Below are 22,939 nucleotides of genomic sequence, written 5' to 3'. Positions count from 1 at the left end.
GGGGAGATCGGTGCACCATGATTAACACACAATCTTGACAGAAAAAGGCTGTGATCCAATGGCATGGGTACCATGATGATTGGAAGTCCTTTATCTGCTGCAGCCTTCATCTGCCTTCACAGCCGTTGTAACACACACATTGTTATCCTCTGCCTGTTCTGCCATTGAGGACTTTCTTGGATTCTTTGTCTGGTTCCTCCCCCTTGACCTTACCGCCATGGGTGACCCTGCTGGGAGTACATGACTCCCGACAGCATCGCTCATAGGGTTCATTGGAACACACAAGCCCCATTAAACTCAATGGGATTTATTTCAACGTCTTGTATTTAGGATTAAGGATGCAATCCTAAACACATTTGCCTGGAAATCAGTGCTGGCCAGTGGCTGCATATCAGTGGCGCAGTGGACTCCATTCTGGATTTTAGACTGAACTTTCAAGGAGCTGTCCAAGGTGCTTCAACTGGCATCGAGCCCCAGCTGCCACTGCTGGAAATGAGCCTTGGGAAATTCAGTTGGAGTTGTTTCTGAGTATGCTTGTATAGATTGCATTTTCCTGTCCATCATTTAACAAAGGAAGATGCCTCAGACTATTTATCCATCTAGTCAACTATTGATTGGCAGCAGGCAGCAGCTCTCAGGCAGAGGTCTTTTTTATCACCTGCTACCTGATCTTTTTTTTTTCCAACACGAGAAGCCAAAGATTCAGTTTAGGATCATTTGCATGGAAAGCATGTGCTCTTCCACTGAGCTGTGGCCCCTGCCTGTGATTTTAAACCATCCCAACTCTGCATAGAATCTCCGCAAGATTTCCCAGTGGTTGTGTGCGAGTGCATGTACGATTCTTGATGGTGGAAGCATCTGGCCCACAGAATAAACAGAACATGATGTGGGTTGAAAGACTCCCATAAATCCTACCTGGAAGGCTTAGCTCATGGCTTATATCAGGGGACGGGGCAACTTTTCAGCTCAAGGGCTGCATTTCTTCTGGGCCATATTCCAGGGGCCATTTGCTAGTGGTGGGCAGAGCCAGAGGCAAAAGTGGGTGGAGAAATGAATATAAATGTTACCTTTATGCAGTAGGTACACTTACTACACACTTACATACCTCTCTCTATCCTCCACCCAGGCACCCAAGAGATATTTCAGAACTGAAGGACACATTCCAGCCTGGACGGTGGAACTAGGTACAGGGTGGTGGTGACCTGATAAGAGTCCCAAGGGCCAGGTAGAGAGGCTTGGAGGGCCACTTTTGAGCTCAGGGCTGAGGTTCCACACTCCTGTCTCATGTAACAACCACTGGCCAATGTAAAAACAAAAAAGAAAGATATAGATCATATATACAGTGTTGCCAGTCCTCCCTACCTTCTTTCAGCCAGAGAGCTAGTCTTTTTATAAAAGTTGGTGAATGAAAAGTTGGTGAACTCTTTTCCAACCACTCTGTGTAATACATCTTATCCCTCCACTTTCCCTTTCATTTTCCAGAGTACTATTCAATTCTTCAATCTAGAATTTGTTCTGTTTTTACCCCAAGGATGCTTTCTCACCATCAGTGATGGGTGATGTATCCTGATCTGTGAGTTATGCTTTTGCCTCCATCTCCTGTATATCATTCCTTAATATTCCAGTAAATTTGATTTGGACTGTCTCAGATTATGAATAAAAAAGAAAGAGCAAAACCCACAAACTTGCCAGCCAGTGGCTCTTGTGGGTTTCAGCCTTTCTGTTGTTCTCCCAGTGAGCAAACAGTAAACAGAAGGGCTCAAAGGTTACCTGAGTGAGTGGAAAGTGCCTTCATTTCATGCAAAGGCAAGGTTAGGAAACTCCCTCCCTTTCTTTTTAGGTATGCTGTCTGGCTAATTCTCTGACATCGCAACTTAGAAAGCCACATTTTATCCAAGGACAATGCTATCTGGTATGTTGTCATGATGATGAAAAGCCTGTAATCATGAACATGGTAAGTGGTAACATTTTCAGCCCATGTAACCCATTTTGTAAGTTTCTAATACGAGGCAATTGGAATACTCCAAATGTTTCACAAATTAAAGAAATTCACATCAGGGGAAATAACCATTGGATGAGATCTAAACTGGAACCTGTCAGGAATAAATATGACACGATTGGTCCAAAAAGGGAGCAAAACTATGCACATCCAACTATCTAACCTATTATAATTTTACATAATTCAAAATTTATAAAAATGTTAGAACATGTGATATATGAGGTTGGGGGCGAAAGAAACTCTTCTGATTACACTTTCACTTTTTACTCTGCTCCACCCAAATCACACTCCAGAATGAACAGCATAATTGTATCAGAGGGATTTAAGTGGAAGCAGACAGTGGATTAATAAAAATTACCAATCATGCCCAGTATGTGCAATATTATCACAGCAATCCCTCCAACAACTAAACTATAGAGATTTAGTCCACTGCTATTAGTGAATCAAATCTGCAGACAAAACACTGGAGAGAGTCTAAATACTTTAAAAACAATGCATCAGAAGAAATAAATCCTACCGTGAAATGGAAAACCACAAAGGCAGTAGTTCATGCCATATGCATTAAATAAGTACCCATAGAAGATGCAATAAAACACACATGTGCTTCTTGGAAACAGAGATCAAAACTTTATTGCCAGAATATAAACATTCAGGTTCACAAAGGATTTATCAAACAACATAAAAGAAATTGAATTATTAGAAACACAGAAAAAATCCAAAAAATTACTTTAGGCAAAGATATTATAAACTTGATAATAAAAACTCCAAATGATTAAGCTACAAACTTAAACGTAGAAGACAAAACGGTGAAGTAAGAGTGTTACAAAAGGTGGACAGCAAGAAAATGTATATACATATATTTGTGAACATTTTGCACGGTATTATTGATTGCTGTAAACCGCCCAGAGAGCTTCAGCTGTGGGGTGGTATACAAGTGCAATAAACAAACAAACAAACAAACAAACAAACAAACAAATAAATATTATGAGGAACTTTATAGGAACACACAAATAACAGAAGACAAAATCCAGTGTGTCTTAGGCAAGACTCAAATTACTCCCATTTCTGATAATGATACGGAAGTCCTTAATGCACCAATTCCTCTGGAAGAAATAAAAGCAGTAATCACTAAGTCAAAAAGTAAGAAATCCCCTGGACTGGATGGGTTCTCCAGGGAGTTCTACAAATGTTATAAAAACTTCTTATTCCCCTTACATCTGGAGTGAGGAAACCTTTTGGCCCAGTCAGCCAGATCTTTATCTCCCTCACCCTGGTGGGCCAATTTTGACAGAATTGGGTGGCAACCCTCTGGCCTCACTTTCCACATCCACAGCAAACCAACCCATTGGAATGTTGTGCTGGCAGGTCAAAGGTCAATGAAGGTAAATTCAAGTAGGCTGCAATTCTAGACCCACTTACATGGGAGTAAGTGCATTTGAGCACAGCGGACTTACTTCTGACTATATATATGCATAGGACTACACTGTTAGTGATGGTTGGGGATGGTACCATGAGTATGACTGCCCCACTCTAGGCTGTTGTGGTTCAGTTTCCATGTGATGGCCTTACCATGTGACCACCATTTCATCTGTGATGCAAGGTCTGATATCAGGTCCCTTTAATTCAAGTAAGAACATAACAACATAAGAAGAGCCTGCTGGATCAGGCCAGTGGCCCATCTAGTCCAGCATCCTGTTCTCACAGTGGCCAATATAGGATATTATAGAGTTGGAAAAGGTTCAGAAGAGGGCAACCAGAATGATCAAGGGGATGGAGCGACTCCCTTACGAGGAAAGGTTGCAGCATTTGGGGCTTTTTAGTTTAGAGAAAAGGCGGGTCTGAGGAGACATGATAGAAGTGTATAAAATTATGCATGGCATTGAGAAAGTGGATAGAGAAAAGTTCTTCTCCCTCTCTCATAATACTAGAACTCGTGGACATTCAAAGAAGCTGAATGTTGGAAGATTCAGGACAAACAAAAGGAAGTACTTCTTTACTCAGCGCACAGTTAAACTATGGAATTTGCTCCCACAAGATGCAGTAATGGCCACCAGCTTGGATGGCTTTAAAAGAAGATTAGACAAATTCATGGAGGACAGGGCTATCAATGGCTACTAGCCATGATGGCTGTGCTCTGCCACCCTAGTCAGAGGCAGCATGCTTCTGAAAACGAGTTGCCGGAAGCCTCAGGAGGGGAGAGTGTTCTTGCACTCGGGTCCTGCTTGCGGGCTTCCCCCAGGCACCTGGTTGGCCACTGTGAGAACAGGATGCTGGACTAGATGGGCCACTGGCCTGATCCAGCAGGCTCTTCTTATGTTCTTAACCAGGTGCCTGGGGGAAGCCCGCAAGCAGGATCCGAGTGCAAGAACACTCTCCCCTCCTGAGGCTTCCGGCAACTGGTTTTCAGAAGCATGCTGCCTCTGACTAGGGTGGCAGAGCACAGCCATCATGGCTAGTAGCCATTGATAGCCCTGTCCTCCATGAATTTGTCTAATCTTCTTTTAAAGCCATCCAAGCTGGTGGCCATCACTGCATCTTGTGGGAGCAAATTCCATAGTTTAACTATGCGCTGAGTAAAGAAGTACTTCCTTTTGTCTGTCCACCCTTTAGTCCACTGGATCACACAAATAGGCTTATAATTCATTAATAAATTATGTCGAGCCAGTAGTATTCATTTCTTTACAAAGTTCAGGAAAGTAGGCACTTACCCAATCCTGCTATATAAAACAACAACAACAAAACTTATAACCAGCTCACAGTCAAGATCCACCCAGTCAAAGACCCAGTCTGTTGTTAAGTAGCCTGCTTATTTTGAAACCTTACTCTCTTAATTTTTTTCATTCAGTAATCTTCCCTCTTTTAAATACATGAACAGCACAAAACCCCACAATGATACATCTGTAACATCACTCACCACAGGTAATTATCTCCTTAATTCAGTCTTCCATATCCCTCTGAGTCCCTCTGAGTAGAATTGCCATTGTGTCATCCAAATTGCTGTAAAAACAAACAAACACAAACACTGTGTATGCATTCGACAATGGTGGAGAGAGACAAGGCCTATTAAGGATCTGACCAATCTTCCCCCAACCTGGCATCCTACAGATGTTTTGGAGTACAACTCCTATAATCACTGACTGTTGGCCATGTTGGTTGAGGTGATGGGAGCTGTAGTCTAAAACATCTGAAGAGCACCAGGTTAACAGCTCTAGAGTCAGTGTCAGGACTTGCTAGGTACATATCAGTGGAGGCTAGTCCATTAGGATGAATGGGACACTGCCCCACCAACCTCAGTTTGCCCTTAGCCTGCCTATACTTTCCTACCAATCAATCCAGTGGATGGCACTGGCAGTTAGCCTTCTCCTCAGCGTCAGAATTGCCCTTGAAAACTCAGCAGGAAGGAGGATGGGGACAAAGCTAAAATTAGTTGGCGCCACCTAAACTTGACTCTGGCTCCACCTACTGTTGCCTCTCTGCCTTTCCCACCCTACCAGTCCCAATGGGAACCAGCTACCACTGGTACAGACCCAAGACCCTTCAGTTCCACGTGCAGCTGCCCTATGTGGCAAGCTCTCATTACTGCGGCTTGGAACATCATCATCTTAACAATAAAGTAGGCTGTGGACTGGCTCTGCCCACTGAGTAGGACAGGAAGGGCTATAAAATGCTTACTGGTGGGGTTGAGAACTTGCCTGATCAACAAGGTCATCAAATGTTTCTGTGTCTCCCTTAACTCTGGCTACCAGGCCTGGCCCCTTGGCTGGGACTTTTTGGTTCAGCTCCTGGCTTATATCTAACATTTACCTTGGCAGACAGGTAGAATAGTGAAGGCAGTACAGACAAAAATAGGGGCACATTTGTACATTTCAATTAGGAATGTAAGAACAGCTCTGCCTGTTTAGTCTAGCATTCTGTTGTTACAGAGGTCGACTAGATGACTATGGGAAGCCCACAGCACTCTCCTTACTTGTATTCCTCAGCAATGGCATTTGGAGGCATGCTGCCTCCATAATGTCTTCTAGGCATTGATACCTTATCCATGACGTTGTTGAATCCCTTTTTTAAGCCATCAAAATTAGTAGCTGTCACCACATCTTGTGGTAGCAAATTCCATAGCCTAAGTAACAACATAAGAGCCCTGCTGGGTCAGGCTGATGGCCCATCTAGTCCAGCACCTTGTTCTCACAGTGGCTCTCAAAGAACTCTTCCCACTTGAGATTTCCATCAACATATTGAGAGGCGTACTGCCTTCAACATTGGAGGTAGTAAACAGACATCATGGCTATTAGCCATTGATATCTTCATGAATGTGAATAAATCCCTTCTAAAGCCATCCAAGTTGGTGGCCATTACATCTTGTGGTAATGAATTCTAGAGTTGAATTATCTGCTTTGTGAAGAAGTATTTCCTTTTGTCTGTACTGAATCTTCCAGCGTTCAGCTTCATTGAATGATCTTAAGTTCTTGTATTATGAGAGACAGAGAGGGAGGGAGAGAAACTTTTCTGTATCCATTTTTTTCACACCTTGCATACGTTTATACACTTCTATCATGTTCCCTCTTATCTTTTTACTAAACCAAAAAGCCCCAAATCTTGTAACCTTTCCTCACAGGGGAATTGCTCCATCCCCTTGATCATTTTGGTTACCATTTTCTGAACCTTTTCAAGCTCTACAATATCTTTTTTTGAGGTGCAATGACCACAACTGTACACAGTATTCCAAATGTGGCCACCCCACACATTTGTATAACACGTTATTAACTGTGTGCTTTGTGTACATGTACTTTCTTTTGTGTGTTCTGAATCTCCAGCTGTTCATCAACATTGGATGACCCCAGATTCTGGTATTATGAGGTGGGGGAGGACTCTGCACCATGCACCATTTTATACACCTCTATCCATTCTCTCTGTACTCACTTTTTTCTCTAATCTAAAAAACAAGCAAGCAAGCAAGCAAGCAAAAACCCAAATGAACCTTGTAACCTTTCCTCATAGGGGAATTGATCCAGTCCCCTGATCATTTTGGATGCCCTTTTCTAACACTTTTTCCAGCTCTTCAATATCCTTTTTTGGGGGTCTCATACCAAACTTTGTCCCCAAGTTCTCTCGCCAGTAGAGGGATGGGGAAAAAGGAGAAGGTGACATGCTGGTGGGGACTCGGCAGGATTCCCCCATTCTCTCTCTTGTGTGATTTTCATCATGGATAAAAACTGAATGCCTGAAATAAATAATAATGTTAGCATGTGTTTATAAATTGCTTTTTAAAAATGTGTTTTTAAAATTGTATATTTGTTTTTAATGTTTTTAATCGTTGTAAACTGCCCAGAGAGCTTCGGCTATGGGGCGGTATATAAATGCAATAAAATATAAAATAAATAAATAAATAATAGAGTTAAGCAAGGAGTTCGCATGATGTCTCCACCAGGCTTTTGTGAATGCCCCTTACACTAATCTCAATCACAGACTACTAACTCCAGAGTTTCACTTTGTTATGTGTAATAACCACATGGGATTTATTCTATTTCTGTAGGATTAAGAAGCTGGTACATCAATGTGCTTCTGAAACCTTTTCCATTCTGGACTTTCATCATACTTTGTCTTCAGTGTGGTCAATCTTCTGAGACAAGGGAGAAACCAACAGAGTTACTCACCAGCAGGGCTGGGTGACTGTCAGTTTTGGTTTCTCTCAGTGTCTCATTTTTCTAGTCTTAAAGAATATAAGAACCTGCTAGATCAGGCCAGTGGCGCATCTAGTCCAGCATTCTGTTCTCACAGTGGCCAACCAGATTCCCTTGGAAAGTCCAGAAGCAGGACCTGAGGGCAACAGCAGTCTTCCCTTCTGTTGTTTCCAGCAACTGGTATTCCCAAAAGTGCAGGTAGAACATAGCTGTCAGGGTTTATAACCATTGATAACTTTATCCTCCATGAGTTTGTCTAATCCTCTTTTAAAGCCATCCAAGATGTTGTGGGAGCAAATTCCATAGTTTAACCATGCACTACGTGAAGAAGTACTTTCTTTTGTCTGTCCTGCATCTTCATTTAGCTTCACTGGATGTCCCTGAGTCCCAGTGTTATATGAGAGAGTGAGAGAAAAAAGCCTCTCTCTCCACTCTCTCCACATTATACATAATTTTATACTTTTTAATATTTTATACTTCTATCACGTCATCTCTTGCTCATCTTTTCTCTAAACAGTATTCCAAGTGCTGCCACACCATAGATTGGTGTAATGGCATTATGATACTGGCAGTTTTATGTTCAATCCCTTTCCTAATAACCTTAGCATAGAAGTTGCCTTTTTCATGCTGCTGCACACTTGGTCAACATCTTCATAGAGCTATTCACTACAACTCCAAGGCCCCCTTTTTGATCAGTTACCACCACTTCAGACCCCATAAACATACATGTGAAATTTACCCTAGTATATGCATTTTGTAATTTCACATTATTTGGCTGCAGACTGCACTGCAAAATTCAGAGAAGCGTGAATTTCGGAAGGATGGGTATGTTTCAGCTCATGTATTGTTTAGGCAAGTATGAATTAGGCAAATTTGCCTTTAAATGTGAACTGAATCAAATTTCTTCCCTATGACTAGTCACCGGTAATACCCTCTGACTTATCCCTATGAAATGCATACTGGATGAATGGAACTGAATGGAATGAATAGAATAAAACAATATTTATAAGAACATAAGAACATAAGAAGAGCCTGCTGGATCAGGCCAGTGGCCCATCTAGTCCAGCATCCTGTTCTCACAGTGGCCAACCAGGTGCCTGGGGGAAGCCCGCAAGCAGGACCCGAGTGCAAGAACACTCTCCCCTCCTGAGGCTTCCGGCAACTGGTTTTCAGAAGCATGCTGCCTCTGACTAGGGTGGCAGAGCACAGCCATCATGGCTAGTAGCCATTGATAGCCCTGTCCTCCATGAATTTGTCCAATCTTCTTTTAAAGCCATCCAAGCTGGTGACCATTACTGCGTCTTGTGGGAGCAAATTCCATAGTTTAACTATGCGCTGAGTAAAGAAGTACTTCCTTTTGTTTGTCCTCAATCTTCCAACATTCAGCTTCTTTGAATGTCCCCGAGTTCTAGTATTATGAGAGAGGGAGAAGAACTTTTCCCTATCCACTTTCTCAATGCCATGCATAATTTTATACACTTCTATCATGTCTCCTCTGACTCGCCTTTTCTCTAAACTAAAAAGCCCCAAATGCTGCAACCTTTCCTCATAAGGGAGTTCATACATTTTTTTAATTTTAGAAAACATGTTTTCATCATGGGGGGGGAGAACTGAACTTAAGAATGGAAAAATGACAAAGGAGAGAAACCAAAATGGATGGGTTCACCCATCCCTAAGTATCGCAGACCACAGTTTGAGAACATGTGTCCAAAACCCCTTCTTCTTCTGCTAACCCAACCTACCCTCCACCCTTTCCCCTCTCCCAACTGCTAGCTAACAAAATTCCCACCATCACCTCACCTGTCATTCCATAGTCCTGTAAACTCCTCCCTCCCACGTACCTTAACAGTCCAGGTAGTCTCCAACCCCCCTGCCTTCCAAACACAAACCTCAAACCCAGTTCATCAGACGCCTACCCCAGCCACAAGGGTTGTATAACTCCTTTCTTATCACCCCAGATGGCACAGACAGAACAACAGCCTAAAGAAGAAGTGAAGTTAAGCTGCATATACTTAAATGCTTTCCCGGGGCAAACCCATGGAAACCACTGGGAGTTTTTCCATTGACATCAGCATCCTCTGGATTAGACAGCAATGCCCACATTCCCACAAAAATACTTAAGAACTTGTCTCATCATCAGCACTATGATAACTGCAATAGCTTGTGTTGTTTTCTCAAAGAAGGAAAAGGGCAAAACAAGTGTAGCGCTTTTTTTTTTTGAAAGGATGTATAGAACATCTTCTCACTTGCCGGGTGATTTATGCTGTGTAATAAAATAAATACACAAACAAACAAAAACAAATATCTTGCTCATATTCACGTTAGAGCATTACTATTCTCGTTTCAATGATGTGGGGCTCTATTCAAAAGTGATGCATATTATATGGATTTTGTCTACAATTCAAATTTAAGATCAGCGGCACCTCAATTTTGATCCTTACAAATATCCACAAAAGATTGATGAGTCTTACAAACAGGGATACCATGTTGGCTTCCTTGAATACAAAATATGACATATTGAACTGAAAGCAAGCAGGGAGTGTGTCTATACTGCTTGCTGTGATCATCACCATCTATTGTTCTCCCAATACTGTATGTGCCTTCCCTTATCCAAAATGGTAGCACTCTCATGCCATCTTATTGTTACCGTCAAGGAGATGGCTGTCTATGGGCCTCTCATTTCCTTTCTGACCAATAGTATCTTTGGAATATTCTAATTAAAACTGGTTATCAATTATTCAAAATATGCCTCAACAGCTGAAATATGTTGAAAGAGCAGCTGGTGCTTCTTGTTCTCTCAGCATCCATGTGCTTATATTTATATGCATGTGCATTAGCCCACTCCATACACCCACAGACAGAGATTTAATTTCTAGAGCACAGATGGGAAATCCTGTGGCCAGATGTTGCTGGACTCCAGGTCCAATCAGTCCCAACCATCACGGCCAGTAGTCAGGGATTATGGGAACTGTAGTCCAACAACACTTGGAGGCAGCCCTGTAGCCAGCTTTCCATGTTAGGTGGGGCAGCCACATTTCTAGGTGATGCATTAAGAACACAAGAACATAAGAAGAGCCTGCTGGATCAGGCCAGTGGCCCATCTAGTCCAGCATCCTGTTCTCACAGTGGCCAACCAGGTGCCTGGGGGAAGCCCGCAAGCAGGACCCGAGTGCAAGAACACTCTCCCCTCCTGAGGCTTCCGGCAACTGGTTTTCAGAAGCATGCTGCCTCTGACTAGGGTGGCACAGCACAGCCATCATGGCTAGTAGCCATTGATAGCCCTGTCCTCCATGAATTTGTCTAATCTTCTTTTAAACCCATCCAAGCTGGTGGCCATTACTGCGTCTTGTGGGAGCAAATTCCATAGTTTAACTATGCGCTGAGTAAAGAAGTACTTCCTTTTGTTTGTCCTGAATCTTCCAACATTCAGCTTCTTTGAATGTCCACGAGTTCTAGTATTATGAGAAAAACTTTTCTCTATCCACTTTTCTCAATGCCATGCATAATTTTATACACTTCTATCATGTCTCCTCTGACCCGCCTTTTCTCTAAACTAAAACGCCCCAAATGCTGCAACCTTTCCTCATAAGGGAGTTGCTCATTCATTGGGGAGAGGCGCATAGTGCCAGCCAATCTCCCCCCCACTGGTGGAGGGGATGTGAGGGTAAGACCAAAGGAAGGGAAAAGCAGTGACTTTCCTCGTCATTCCTTCTCCATCCAGAGAGTGTGTTAATTTACATTAATGAAGCTTAATCTGTTGAATTGTCTCACCCGTTTTTGAGAGATCCCCAGGAATACCAGACTCAAAAGTGTGACTTTGCCTATAGCTACAGTCCCCTTTCACCTGTGATCTGTCCTTGTGTTCTGATTCTTCAAGAACTTAATTACTTTGGTAAAGACAATGAGCTCATGAGCTTGGCTTTGATGCTGCATTAGGTATCTCAGTTTTAGATTCCACCTGAAAAACAAACTTGCCCATACTACAAGATTAGGGAGGGGCAGAGAGAAAATAAATGCTATGGGGTGTGTTTGTTACTTCCTCCTTGAGAGTCCCTCCTGCTAGTCTTCTTCCTGGCCTTTAGATTTTCCTTCCTGTTGGACAATTAAGGGAAAACTTTTAAACTGGCTGCTATATAAAAGATGAAATAAGCAATCGGAAATTAATTGTGGAAAGCAATTGGAATTTTTTTACTGGGTGCTGGATTGATTTTTCTGTCCAGAGACCCTGAAAAAGCCTCATGCTGGATTACACATATTGGGAAAATCATATATCAGGCATGAGTTACAGCCTAGGTATCCAGCCAGCCAGTGAGCTAACTGTAGCGTACATTCCTATTCCTCTAGGGCTGTTTTCATCCTTTTTAATCAATTAATCAAGAAAAAGATGAAAAAAATTAGCCAGCATGATTGTGAGTATACTGATTGCTTTAAAAGAATAAAGAGTAACTTTTTCAGATCATTTTAAGATATCTCTTTATTTCACCCTTTAGCAATAAGCACCCAATCCTGCTCTACTCATGATAATAACAGCAGAATAAACAAACTTTTACTTCTTGATGCAGGAAAGCTAACATGCTTGTTTATTACTGGCTGGGTAGGAAACACAACTGAAACGGAAAAGCTGAGCAAAGGCAAGTCTAAGGGGTGGAGTCTAACTCTAGCCCATAATACAAAGTTCTAACTTTTAAGGGTCATGTCATTCATTACACAGGCTGTTTTCCCCCCAGGATCACTTACGTAATTATAGGGTGATTGTGATCATGAAAAACCCACCCTCAGTCAGGGAAAGCCTTGAGTGAGCAGACTTTTGGGAGCTCTTCCAGATGATGCTTTTCTTGTGCACTTGCCTGCCTTATTCACTGAATTTTTCAGAAGGTCCTATCCTTCAATTGCTCCTGTTCTTAAAACAAGGCAATTTCCCCCCAATATTCGGGGGGGGAGCACAGCTCTGGTGGGGTGGTGCCCCCATTTGCCCCCCTCCTGCTACAGGCCTGCCTGGAGGGCCAAAGATTCCCCACTCCTGTTCTAGAGACTCTAGAGAGGGAAGGGAGCCCTGAAGAATAACAATACTAGCAACGCACACTAAAAAAGTTGACACGGCATCACCAATAACAATTGGGAGAAGATAAAAATAGTGATTTACCAGGCACAAGGAGAATGCTGACTCCAGGTTTTGGAAGGCTCTTGAGGTAGAGGACTTCAGGGATGGGCTCCCTCCCTGCTGCCCATTTGCTTGCCCTAGTTCCAGTCCACTCCACCGCCCATACAAAGGTCAAGGCAAGGAGAGGCTTCTTTTTCTACTCTTTACTCTTCTCAGTGCTCACTCATTTGAAGAAGGCATGTAAGCAAAGAGCAAAATCAAAGAGGAGGGGGAGCATCAGGACTGGGATGGAAACCCTGGAGGCTGGCACCTATCCCCCTGCTGAGATGTGGGACTCAGCAGATGCCTGATGATGCAAACTCCTTCTGTTGCCCCTTGGCAGGTACCAAAAGATAAGAGAGGTTCTGTACAACTGTCCAGTAAACAGGGAAAGTTGGAAAATATGGACATTATTAGTACTCTCTCTCTCTCTCTCTCTCTCTCCACACACACACACACACACACACACACACACACACACACACACACACACACACACACACACACACACACACACACACACACACACACACACACACACACACACACACACACACACCTGTAGTTGTTCTTTTTCTTACACGTGAATTGCCCATTCGGGAAACATCTACAGTCATTAGGAAATATTAGCATTCTTTTTTGCGAAGGTCCTGCTACCTTCATTTGCAAGGATCAAGCCAGTCAAACACACAACACTACTGGATGTGCTACAGTGTAAGACCACTAGAGGGATGTTTGGAGCCAGATCCACATATGCAGAGGTCCATAGTTCATGTTTAAACTTTGAACCATTCATTTTCTCCTGACCTTATATCAACTTGTGATTTTTATATGATCTGACCAATTTATTTTTTCCAACCCCAATACAGCTCCAGGCTTAATTAATGCTTTATATGATTCCCTTCCTTTCCATGGTATAATGTATTTATTTATGTATATGTTTTTAAATGTAAGTCACTTGGAGACTTTTTTGGATAGCAAACTTCTAAATAACAACAACAACAACAATAATAGGTACCCCAAACTTGAAAGGAAACCCAAATGACTTAAAAGAACGGTTTTAGCATGTTTCTTCACTGTTGCATATATATATTGTCCAGTTTCTATATTTTTATTGCAATAAACTCCACGGCATTTATTTCTGTACGCATTCTTGTATGTGTGTGTGTGCCTTAAATTATCCTTTATTTTTCTTCAAAAATTGCCTGAAAAATATTTTAACCATATAATGTTCTTGTAGGTTATAATTTGGAAAATTATATTATATCATACTTGGGAACATACAAAACTAACAAGGACAGGCTAAAAAGATAGAAGTTTCCACCAATTTGGAAATGGGCCAAGTACACAAAAGCCCTTGATCAGTCAGCATCCTCTCTCAGGCCTCACACAGTGAATGTTTCTGGAAGAAACTGTGATGTGGGATAATGCTACATCCCCCGGCCTCATTTCAAGGCAATTGTGAGCCTTTTAAAAATGGGGAAGATGCAAAAAGGAAGTCCTTATTCCATATACTTAAACTTTCCAAGCAATTTAAGGGGACAACGTCTATTTTCTTGTGTCTGTCCCAGGTAAACCACTGTTCCTATTTTCTCTTGGTAGAGAAGAACATAAGAACAGCCCTGCTGGATCACACCAAAGGACATCTAGTCCAACATCCTGCTCCCACAGTGGCCAATCAGGTGACTATGGAAAGCCCAAAAGCAGGACTCCCTACTTGTGATTCCCAGCAACTGCCTTTGGCAATGGAGGCAGAACATAGCCATTGTGGCCAGTAGCCCCTGATGGCCTTATCCTCCATGAATTTGTCTAATCTACTTTTAAAGCCATCCAGATGGGCACCCGAACTGATGTAGGAGCGAATTCCACAGTTTTATGTGCTGTGTGAAGAAATAATTTCTTTTGTCTGTCTTGAATCTTCCAACGGTCAGCTTTCATTAGATGTCCTTGAGTTCTAGTGTTATGAGAGAAACTTTTCTCTATTCACTTTCTCCACACCATGTGTAATTTTATACACTTATAGCATGTCTCCTCTTACTCACCTTTTTTCTAACTAAAAAGCTCCAAATGTTCACAGATGCCATGGATTTCCTCCCCTAACTTCATTAGCGTGCATACACACCATGTGATATTGATGTCTTCAGGGTTCAGGTTCTCCTCCTGCCTAATACATTTGTTGTTTTAAAGATGTAATGGGAGGTGAAGCTTGTACACCGCCCTGAGCTCCTTGCAAGGAGGACAGGGTAAATCTGCCGCAAAGAACTAATTATACACCAGTCACCATTAGAGCAAGTGGGGCACTGCCCTATGGACCTTAGTCTGCTCTCAGCTAGCAGCCACCTGCCTGCCTCCTTATTTACAACTTGTCCAACCTATCTGCTTCCTTCCTTTATTTATTGAATTTATTAGTCGCCCATCTGGCTGGTTATCCAGCCACTCTGGGCGACGTACAAAATAGACATACAAATACATTAGACATTAAAAATCTAAAAACAATGATAATGTCGTTCCTATTAAAAGGGGATGTATTTGCCGCCGCCATTATTATAGGGAGGACTCGTGAGGGTTTGAATTATGTACGTTTGAAGCCACGTGAGATCGCTTACCCAATAGGGAAGGGCATTTGAGCACCTTATATAAGGCTGCTCCTTTCCTTCCCGCGCTTGCCTTTTTCACCTCGTGGCACATGCGGTTGGATCTACCTTCCTGCGGCTCCGTTGGCGTATCGCTGTTACAGTTTGCTCTATTCTAAGTTTTTTATTGATTGGTTACCTTCCCTGTATTGTTTTAGTCTTATCATTCCCTTGTTGTGTTCCCCGCCAATCAGCTGGGCGGCAGGCGTTCTCCCCCGCCCCCGGGCGGCTTTTTAGCCGGCGCTTTATTCCCGTTTGTTTTTACCTTGAATATAAGCCTTGTTTTATTCACTTGCCTTTTGAATTTGGTGTTTGGATTTTCAATCAGTGGTGTATATGTTCCCGTGTTAGTGGTGAATTTGTTTATTCTACCTGCCCCAGCGTTCGTTTGTTCGATCCCCCACCCCCACCCCCTATCCCCCACCCCCACCCCTAAACAGTTTATACGTTCATATGTAGTAGTTTTTCTTACTATATTGATTGTTCTGTATTGGATTGGTTTTGAATATATTTATCAGCTTGTTGCACTCAATTTTAATTGTTTGAATCCTGACCCACTTCCACCTTACCTTTTTCCTTATCCCCCCCACAACTGTTTATAAATTAATAGTATTAATTTAATAATTAATTTAAAAATAATAATTCATAAATTAAAATATACATAAATCAAATACAATAAATTGAATATTTTTAATTTGGTTTAATTCTATCTGGCATTTTGAGTGTGTCAGTTACTGCAAATTTATTGCTTCAGAAAATTGGTGGTGTTTTCATATTTATTGATTGGGTAATTATTTTTCTGGTTTTCACCATGCCGCCCAGGAAGGTGCAACAGAAGAAAGGGGTTAAGGTTGTGAAGCAGGCTGAAAAACACCCTCCACCATTGCAGATTCAATCTTCTGATGAAGAGGATTTGGGGACCATCCGTGCCTTGGTGGCTAGAATCGAGGCGCTGGAAAAAGAACGCAGGCAGTCTACGGATGGCGAAGCGGGTCCCAGTTCCAGACCTGTAGGTAAAAAATCTGCTAGGTTGGCTTCCAAAATGACTAAATCTCGTATTCTTGCTGATTTAGCTTCTAGGGTTGGTGTGCTGGAAGCTGTTATGCCCATTGAAGAGCCTACAGGGCATACGCCTCAGGTTGGTCTGCCTGCAGTGCTTCCCACGGCTCTTGATTCACCTGCAACTGAGCGCCAGCAAGTTCAGCCTCTGTTTCATTCAGCCTTTACCACGTTCACTCCTGGGGCTCCTGGGTTCCCAACGCCGCAGGTCGTAGCTTCTCCTGCAGCTCATACAGGTGAGCAACAACTACACCCACATACTATACATGGACCTGCTTCTAGTGCCTTTCATAGTGATCCTGGGCACCCAGTGGTGTTCATGGGGGGGTGTTGGTGCCTCAGCACCCACAGCTCCCTTGGCCTGCTGCTGCAGTGTCCCCTTGGCAACCGACTTCTGATTCCTCTTCTCTAGCGCCTGGTCATTTGCCCCTACCTCAAGGTATTTACCCACAGGGAGATACCTCGCTTCCTCTTGGGGACCATTTATTGTTAGGTACCAAAGAGAAAATTTGGTGAGGAGAGTACATAGACCTGTTTTCTCTCTTGTTTCGAGAAAACGAAACAAAACCTAAGGAAGGGCACGAGGGCAAGGAGCGTGAGGCTGCTATTAAACGGAAAGTGGATCGGGTGTGGCCTAATTGGTTGAACGCCTATACCATTTATGTGGGCGTAATGACTCAGGCTTACCCGTCTCGGGCTTTGTCCATGATAAAATATCAGGACATTGTTCACCGTGCCTTCCGCGAATTCTCAGGTACAGCTTGGCTACAGTACGATGAGAATTTCAGACAGAGGGCGGCATTGGATCCCACCCTTCGTTAGGATATCGAGCACCCTGGTCTTTGGCTGCGATCCATGACCCCAGCCAGGCCCACTCTGGGCGATAGGACTGATAGCGGGCATTTGCTAGCACGAGCGCAGATTTCCGCCTCTGGTTCTAGCCAAGGCGGGCACTGGGTTCAATCCCAGCAAGTCTGCTGGACATTCAATAGTACTGGCAGATGCCTTAGACGCCCCTGTAGGTTTAGACACGCCTGTGCACTGTGTGGTGGCAACCACCCCAGTTCCTCATGCCAGCGGGCACGTACGCCTCGTCAGAGCACAGGGGAGCGCCAACAGCAAAAACGGGGTTTTGGCAACAGCGGCAGTACGTCGCAAAGCCAGTAGCCCGATCAAGCTGGCTCCTTTGGCTGAGTTGTTAGCATGTTACCCCAATAGGCAGGCTGCTAGTTTCATACTTCAGGGTTTTACGTTGGGTTTTCATATCCCTTTTCACGGTCCTAGGATCGCTACTTCAGTTAATCAGCCCCCTATTCGTAACTTGGCGCACGTAGTGTTAGCTAAGCTTCATAAGGAGATCATTGCCGACCGTATATCAGGTCCCTTTCCATGTCCTCCTGTGGAAAATTTGCGGATTTCTCCGTTAGGTATTGTGCCTAAGAAACAAGTTGGTGAATACCGACTTATTCATAATTTATCGTATCCGAAAGGTGCATCTGTTAATGATGGCATTTCGCCCTTACATGCATCAGTTAAGTATACTTCTTTTGATGAGGCAGTGAGAGTAGTTAGGAGAGCTGGCAGGGGCGCCTTAATGGCAAAGTGTGATATAAAATCCACTTTTCGCCTCCTGCCTGTGCATCCGGATGATGTAGATTTACTGGGTTTTAAATTTCAGGGTCAATTTTACGTAGATAGGGCCATGCCAATGGGTTGTTCTGTTTCTTGTGCTGCTTTTGAAGCATTCAGCACGTTTCTTGAATGGGCACTGCGCAGGAGAGCCTCCTCCTCCTTCTCTGCTCATTATCTTGATGATTTTTTATTTGTTGGGCCAGCTGAGTCTTCTCACTGCCTTCATTTGATGCAATCCTTTACCGCTTTAACTGACGAATTGGGTGTCCCGCTAGCTCCTGAAAAGTCTGAGGGCCCTGCTACTTCTCTAGTTTTCTTAGGGATCCAGTTGGATACGGTAGCACAGTCTTCCCGTTTGCCACTGGATAAGTTGGTTGTACTGTGACAACTGCTTAACAACATTATTGGACTTAAAAAACTATCACTGGCTCGGCTGCAGGAGCTCGTGGGTCATTTAGTTTTTGCTTCTAAAGTCATTTCCCCCGGTCATGCATTCCTTAGGCGTTTATGTGACGCCATGAAGGGAGTTCGCTCTCGCTTTCATTTCGTTAGGATTACAGCAGGTATGAGAGCGGATTTGCACATGTGGCTTGAATTCCTGCAGGAGTTCAATGGCCTGTCCTTCTGGCGGGACGAATTACTGCTGGAAGCGGAATTGCAGGTGCATTCTGATGCTGCCGGCAGCATCGGTTTCGGAGTAATATTTAGATCCCAGTGGTGCGCTGAGAAATGGCCTTCCAGTTGGCGTGCTAACAGAATTATTTTCGATTTGACATTCTTGGAATTTTTTCCAATAGTTGTTGCGGTGCATCTCTGGCCATTGGCATTTCAGAATCGAACTGTGCGCTTCTGGTGCGATAATTGGTCCACAGTTTGCGTGATTAATGCCCAAACTTCTAGGTCTCCTCGTGTTATGCGCTTGGTGCGGGCTTTTGTCTTGCAATGTCTGCGATTTAATATTTTATTTCTAGCCAAGCATGTTCCAGGTTTACGTAACTCCGTTGCTGATGCCCTTTCCCGCTTTCAGATGGCGCGTTTTCGGCAACTTGTACCTGGAGCGGTACTGGATCCTATACCAATCCCACCTTTCCTGTGGAACCTTGGCAACTAGAAGTTGGGGTTGCAATTGCCGCTGCGCTTGCTCCCAGTACTCGACATGTGTATGAGCGTTCATTCGCTAAGTTCCAGACTTTTTGCATCAGCAAGGAGTTGCCTTTGGCGTGGCCTATACCTGTGGATCATCTATTGAAGTTTATGATATTTCTAAAAGGGCAAAATAATGCTGTTTCCACTATTGCCGGCCACCTCTCGGCGCTTGCCTTTATATCTAAGGCTCGGGGGCTGCCGGATCATTCTGTAGATTTTAGGGTCAGAAAGGTCCTTGAGGGTTGGTCGCGTTCCGCTCCCAGGCCCGCTGACCGGAGGAGGCCAATCACGCCCGATGTACTCCTCCAGATCCTGGCATTGTTTCATTCATTATGCTCATCTGTGTATGAGTCGCACCTGTTCGCCACAGTAACTCTGATGATGTTTTACGGTGCTTTTCGCCCTAGCGAAGTATTGGCCCCCTCCAAGCGCGATGTGACCTATAGAGCCTTATGCTTTGGCGATTGCACATTAGGTGCAGATATGGTGAGGTTTTCCCTGCGTGTCTCTAAGACCGATCAAAAAGGCCGTGGCTGTCTTGTGTTTTTACGCAGCTGCCAGGTCTCAGAATTATGCCCTGTGGCTGCAATACGTCAATTTCTGTCTCTTCGGCCAGCGGGCCAGCGTTATCTTTTCATACATGCTGATGGTTCTGCCCTGACTCAATTTCAATTTTGGGCCGTTGTTCGGCGGGCCTTGTTGGCCAGTGGTCGCGAAGCTGGAGTCTATGGGCTGCATTCCTTCCGGATTGGCGCGGCGACGGCCGCAGCCCTCGTGGGCATGTGCGTCAGTGATATACAGGCGATTGGACGATGGCGTTCCGATGCATTTAAATCCTATGTCAGATTTTAATAATAGGAATTTTGTTTTTGTTTCCTTAGGTTTGCTAAGCCTTCCTATTCCTGTGAGGATCGTCTTGTGTGGCCACTCAATTTTGTTCTGGGCTCATCGGCGGGCATCTTCGTCTGCTCCCGGAACTCAGCTGCCGCTTTCTGCCACAGCTACGGTCCATTGGGTAGCCCGTAGGGGCATGCTATGGGATGCGTTTTTACCTTCTGTGTGTCAGATTATGTCGGCAGCCGATCGGCCACATATCTTGTTGGTTCATTTGGGGGAAAATGATTTGGTGCAGCGTCCAGGATTGGACTTGCTGCTCAAGGTTACGCGCGATCTCAAGTGGCTTATTAGCTCGTACACCCAACTTATAATTGTTTGGTCAGACATGCTAGTCAGAAGGGTGTGGAGGGGTGCTGTTATCCCAATCGGATCGATAGGTCTAGGAAATGGGTTAACAGGAAAATCTGGGCATTAGTTCTGTCGCTTGGTGGGGCATTCATTCCCCATAATAGGATTAAGTTCCATGCCCCATATTTGTTCCGGGGTGATGGGGTTCATCTTTCGGAGCAGGGGTGTGATTTGTTTTTGGAGGATCTTATGAAGGGTTTACGGGATTTGTTATCTTCATTGGGTTGAGGGGAACAAGCTTAAGCTGATCCCCTCTTGTGGCATAGAATTCGGGCAGGTGAGGTATATGGGGATTATATTTAGGCGGTTAAGGCATCCTGAGAAAGGGGCACTCCCCAGGGAACCATCAGGGCTTCATGCATGGTGGCGATCTGGATGGTGTCCTTGTGGGACTGGCTTGTGCATCATGGTGAACGCCTGTACGGCGGGGCCATGGTGTGGAGGTTGGAACCACGCACCTGGCTCCAAAAGCAAGGAGGGGGGATTTCACCTGCATCCTTGACTGTGGAGTTATGCAATGAGGTGAATAGATGCCTTAAGAAGGTGGGCGTTTAGTCCCACGTAGTTAGGTTTAGCCTCACCTGCCCGAAGTACTTATATTTGAATTTGGCTGTCTGGTTTTGGATTTAGCATGTTATATTTAATAAATATAACATTATTCCAATCTTGTGTCACGAGTCTTCCTTGTGGGGTGGCAATAAGATCTAGCCCACCCCAAAAGCCTGCCTGAAGAGCCAGGTCTTGAAGGCCCGGTGGAAGCTCATCATAGAAGGGGCATGGCAGAGATAATTTGGGAGGGAGTTCCACAGGGTGGTGGCCACAATTGAAAAAGCCCTCTCCCTAGTCCTCACCAGTGTTGAGCCTCAGCTCTCCCAGAAGGGACAGGAAGGGGGGAGGCATGAGTTTCAGGTGCCTCTGCTGCCAGAAGACACGGAAGACTTGGGAGTTGTTGAGTCTGAGCGAGACCTTGGGGGGGGGGAAGCGAGCCTGAATCTCAGCCAGTTCCCACGGATGGTGCGATCTCCAAGGAGGAGAGCGTGCCGCCCCCAGTTGCTGCTGAGGACCTGTTGGGGGAAGCTCCAGCAAAAGTGCCAACTCCTCCCGTACCAAGCAGTTCCCAGGATGCCACCAGCGCGACGCAGTCCCCTGACCTCGAGTCCGTTACTCAGGAGCAGGTGTCTTCCGATGAGCCATTAGAGACACGCCCCCCGTCACCTCACTCCTGCCGCCACGAGAAACAGACAGGGCAGAGACAGGACTTGCGAAGGAGTCAGAGATTACGATCAAAAATGTTCCCTACTTAAGCTTGCCGTTTACAGTGGGGAGCTGCTGTGTCAACTTCCTTCATACGCCGCAGAGCATGTCTAGAGTGTAGTTAGGGACTTTTAATGAGTTAGTGCAGGTTTTTCTATGAAGCGCAATGCCTTTGATGTATCCATTACTTTAATAAAACGAGATTTAATTGCACCCGTGTCTCAGCCTTGTAGTTCCGGCTCTGGACGGGACAACCAGTCTGGCTGTTTTGACTGACGGGATGGAGAGAAGGTCTTTTGAGGCTGATCTTGTTGGGTGGCATAGCTGATGATGCTGGAGGTGCTCCTTCAGATAGACTGGGCCAAAACCATGTAGGGATTTAAAGGTCAAAACCAACACCTTGAATTGGGCCCGGCAAGCAACTGGTAACCAGTGCAACTCTTTTAGCACTGGAGTGATGTGATCTCGCTGGCGGCTGCCTTTAATCAGGTGCACCGCTGTGTTCTGTACCAGTTGCAGCTTCCGGGCCGTTTTCAAGGGTAGCACCACATAGAGCGCATTACAGTAGCCTAGGCGAGAGGAGACCAGGGCATGTACCATCGATGGGAACAGATGACTGGGAAGGTAGGGGCATAGCCTCCGTATCAGATGGAGTTGATACAGCGCAGCCCGGTTCACAGCTGAAACCTGAGCTTCCATGGACAGTTGGGAGTCAAGAATGACCTCCAGGCTGCGGACCTGGTCTCTCAGGGGCAATTGTACCCCATTGAGCACCAGGTCCAAATCCCCTAACCTTCCTCCTCTTTAGTCTCAGATTTGCTCTTGGGGAACTCAGCAGGGAGGAGGAGGAAGAGAAGAATGGGCAAACGCTAGAGTTAGATGGCTTTGCCTGTCATTGCCTCTGGCTCCACCTACTCTGGCTCCACCTCTGGCTTCCTCCCCACCAGTCCCAGTGTGCACAAGCTACCACTGCCAGCCACTACTGCCCTCAGGATTCTACCAGGCCATGCTTCCTCACCAGGCCATAGTCCTGACTAGCCCCATTCCCTCTCCCCAGTTTACAGCCCTCACCGGCCCTGGTCTGTGCTTTTCAGCCTGGATGGTATGAGAATTGCTTTCCTGGGTGAAGAGCACTCTATTTAGAAACCTTTAA

General features: G+C 44.6%; 1 protein-coding gene across 2 annotated transcripts; it reads left to right on the top strand.

The window, feature by feature from the left end:
• The first annotated feature begins 1,849 nt into the window (after positions 1-1,849).
• Positions 1,850-21,951, top strand: LOC133364348 (uncharacterized). 2 transcript variants are annotated; one of them, XM_061584743.1, is made up of 3 exons: positions 1,850-1,954; positions 16,524-16,745; positions 20,169-21,951. In XM_061584743.1, the coding sequence occupies exons 2-3, from the start codon at positions 16,553-16,555 to the stop codon at positions 20,597-20,599; spliced, it is 624 nt and encodes a 207-aa protein (XP_061440727.1). In that variant the 5' UTR covers positions 1,850-1,954; positions 16,524-16,552; the 3' UTR covers positions 20,600-21,951. The 2 variants fall into 2 exon arrangements, with proteins under 2 accessions (XP_061440727.1, XP_061440726.1); XM_061584742.1 differs by lacking the exon at positions 1,850-1,954 and having other exon boundaries at positions 16,438-16,745.
• The last annotated feature ends 988 nt before the right edge of the window (positions 21,952-22,939 follow it).

This window comes from Rhineura floridana, chromosome 9 (assembly GCF_030035675.1).
Source record: "Rhineura floridana isolate rRhiFlo1 chromosome 9, rRhiFlo1.hap2, whole genome shotgun sequence".
NCBI classification, from domain to species: domain Eukaryota; kingdom Metazoa; phylum Chordata; class Lepidosauria; order Squamata; family Rhineuridae; genus Rhineura; species Rhineura floridana.
This window is presented reverse-complemented; position numbering and strand designations above follow the sequence as displayed.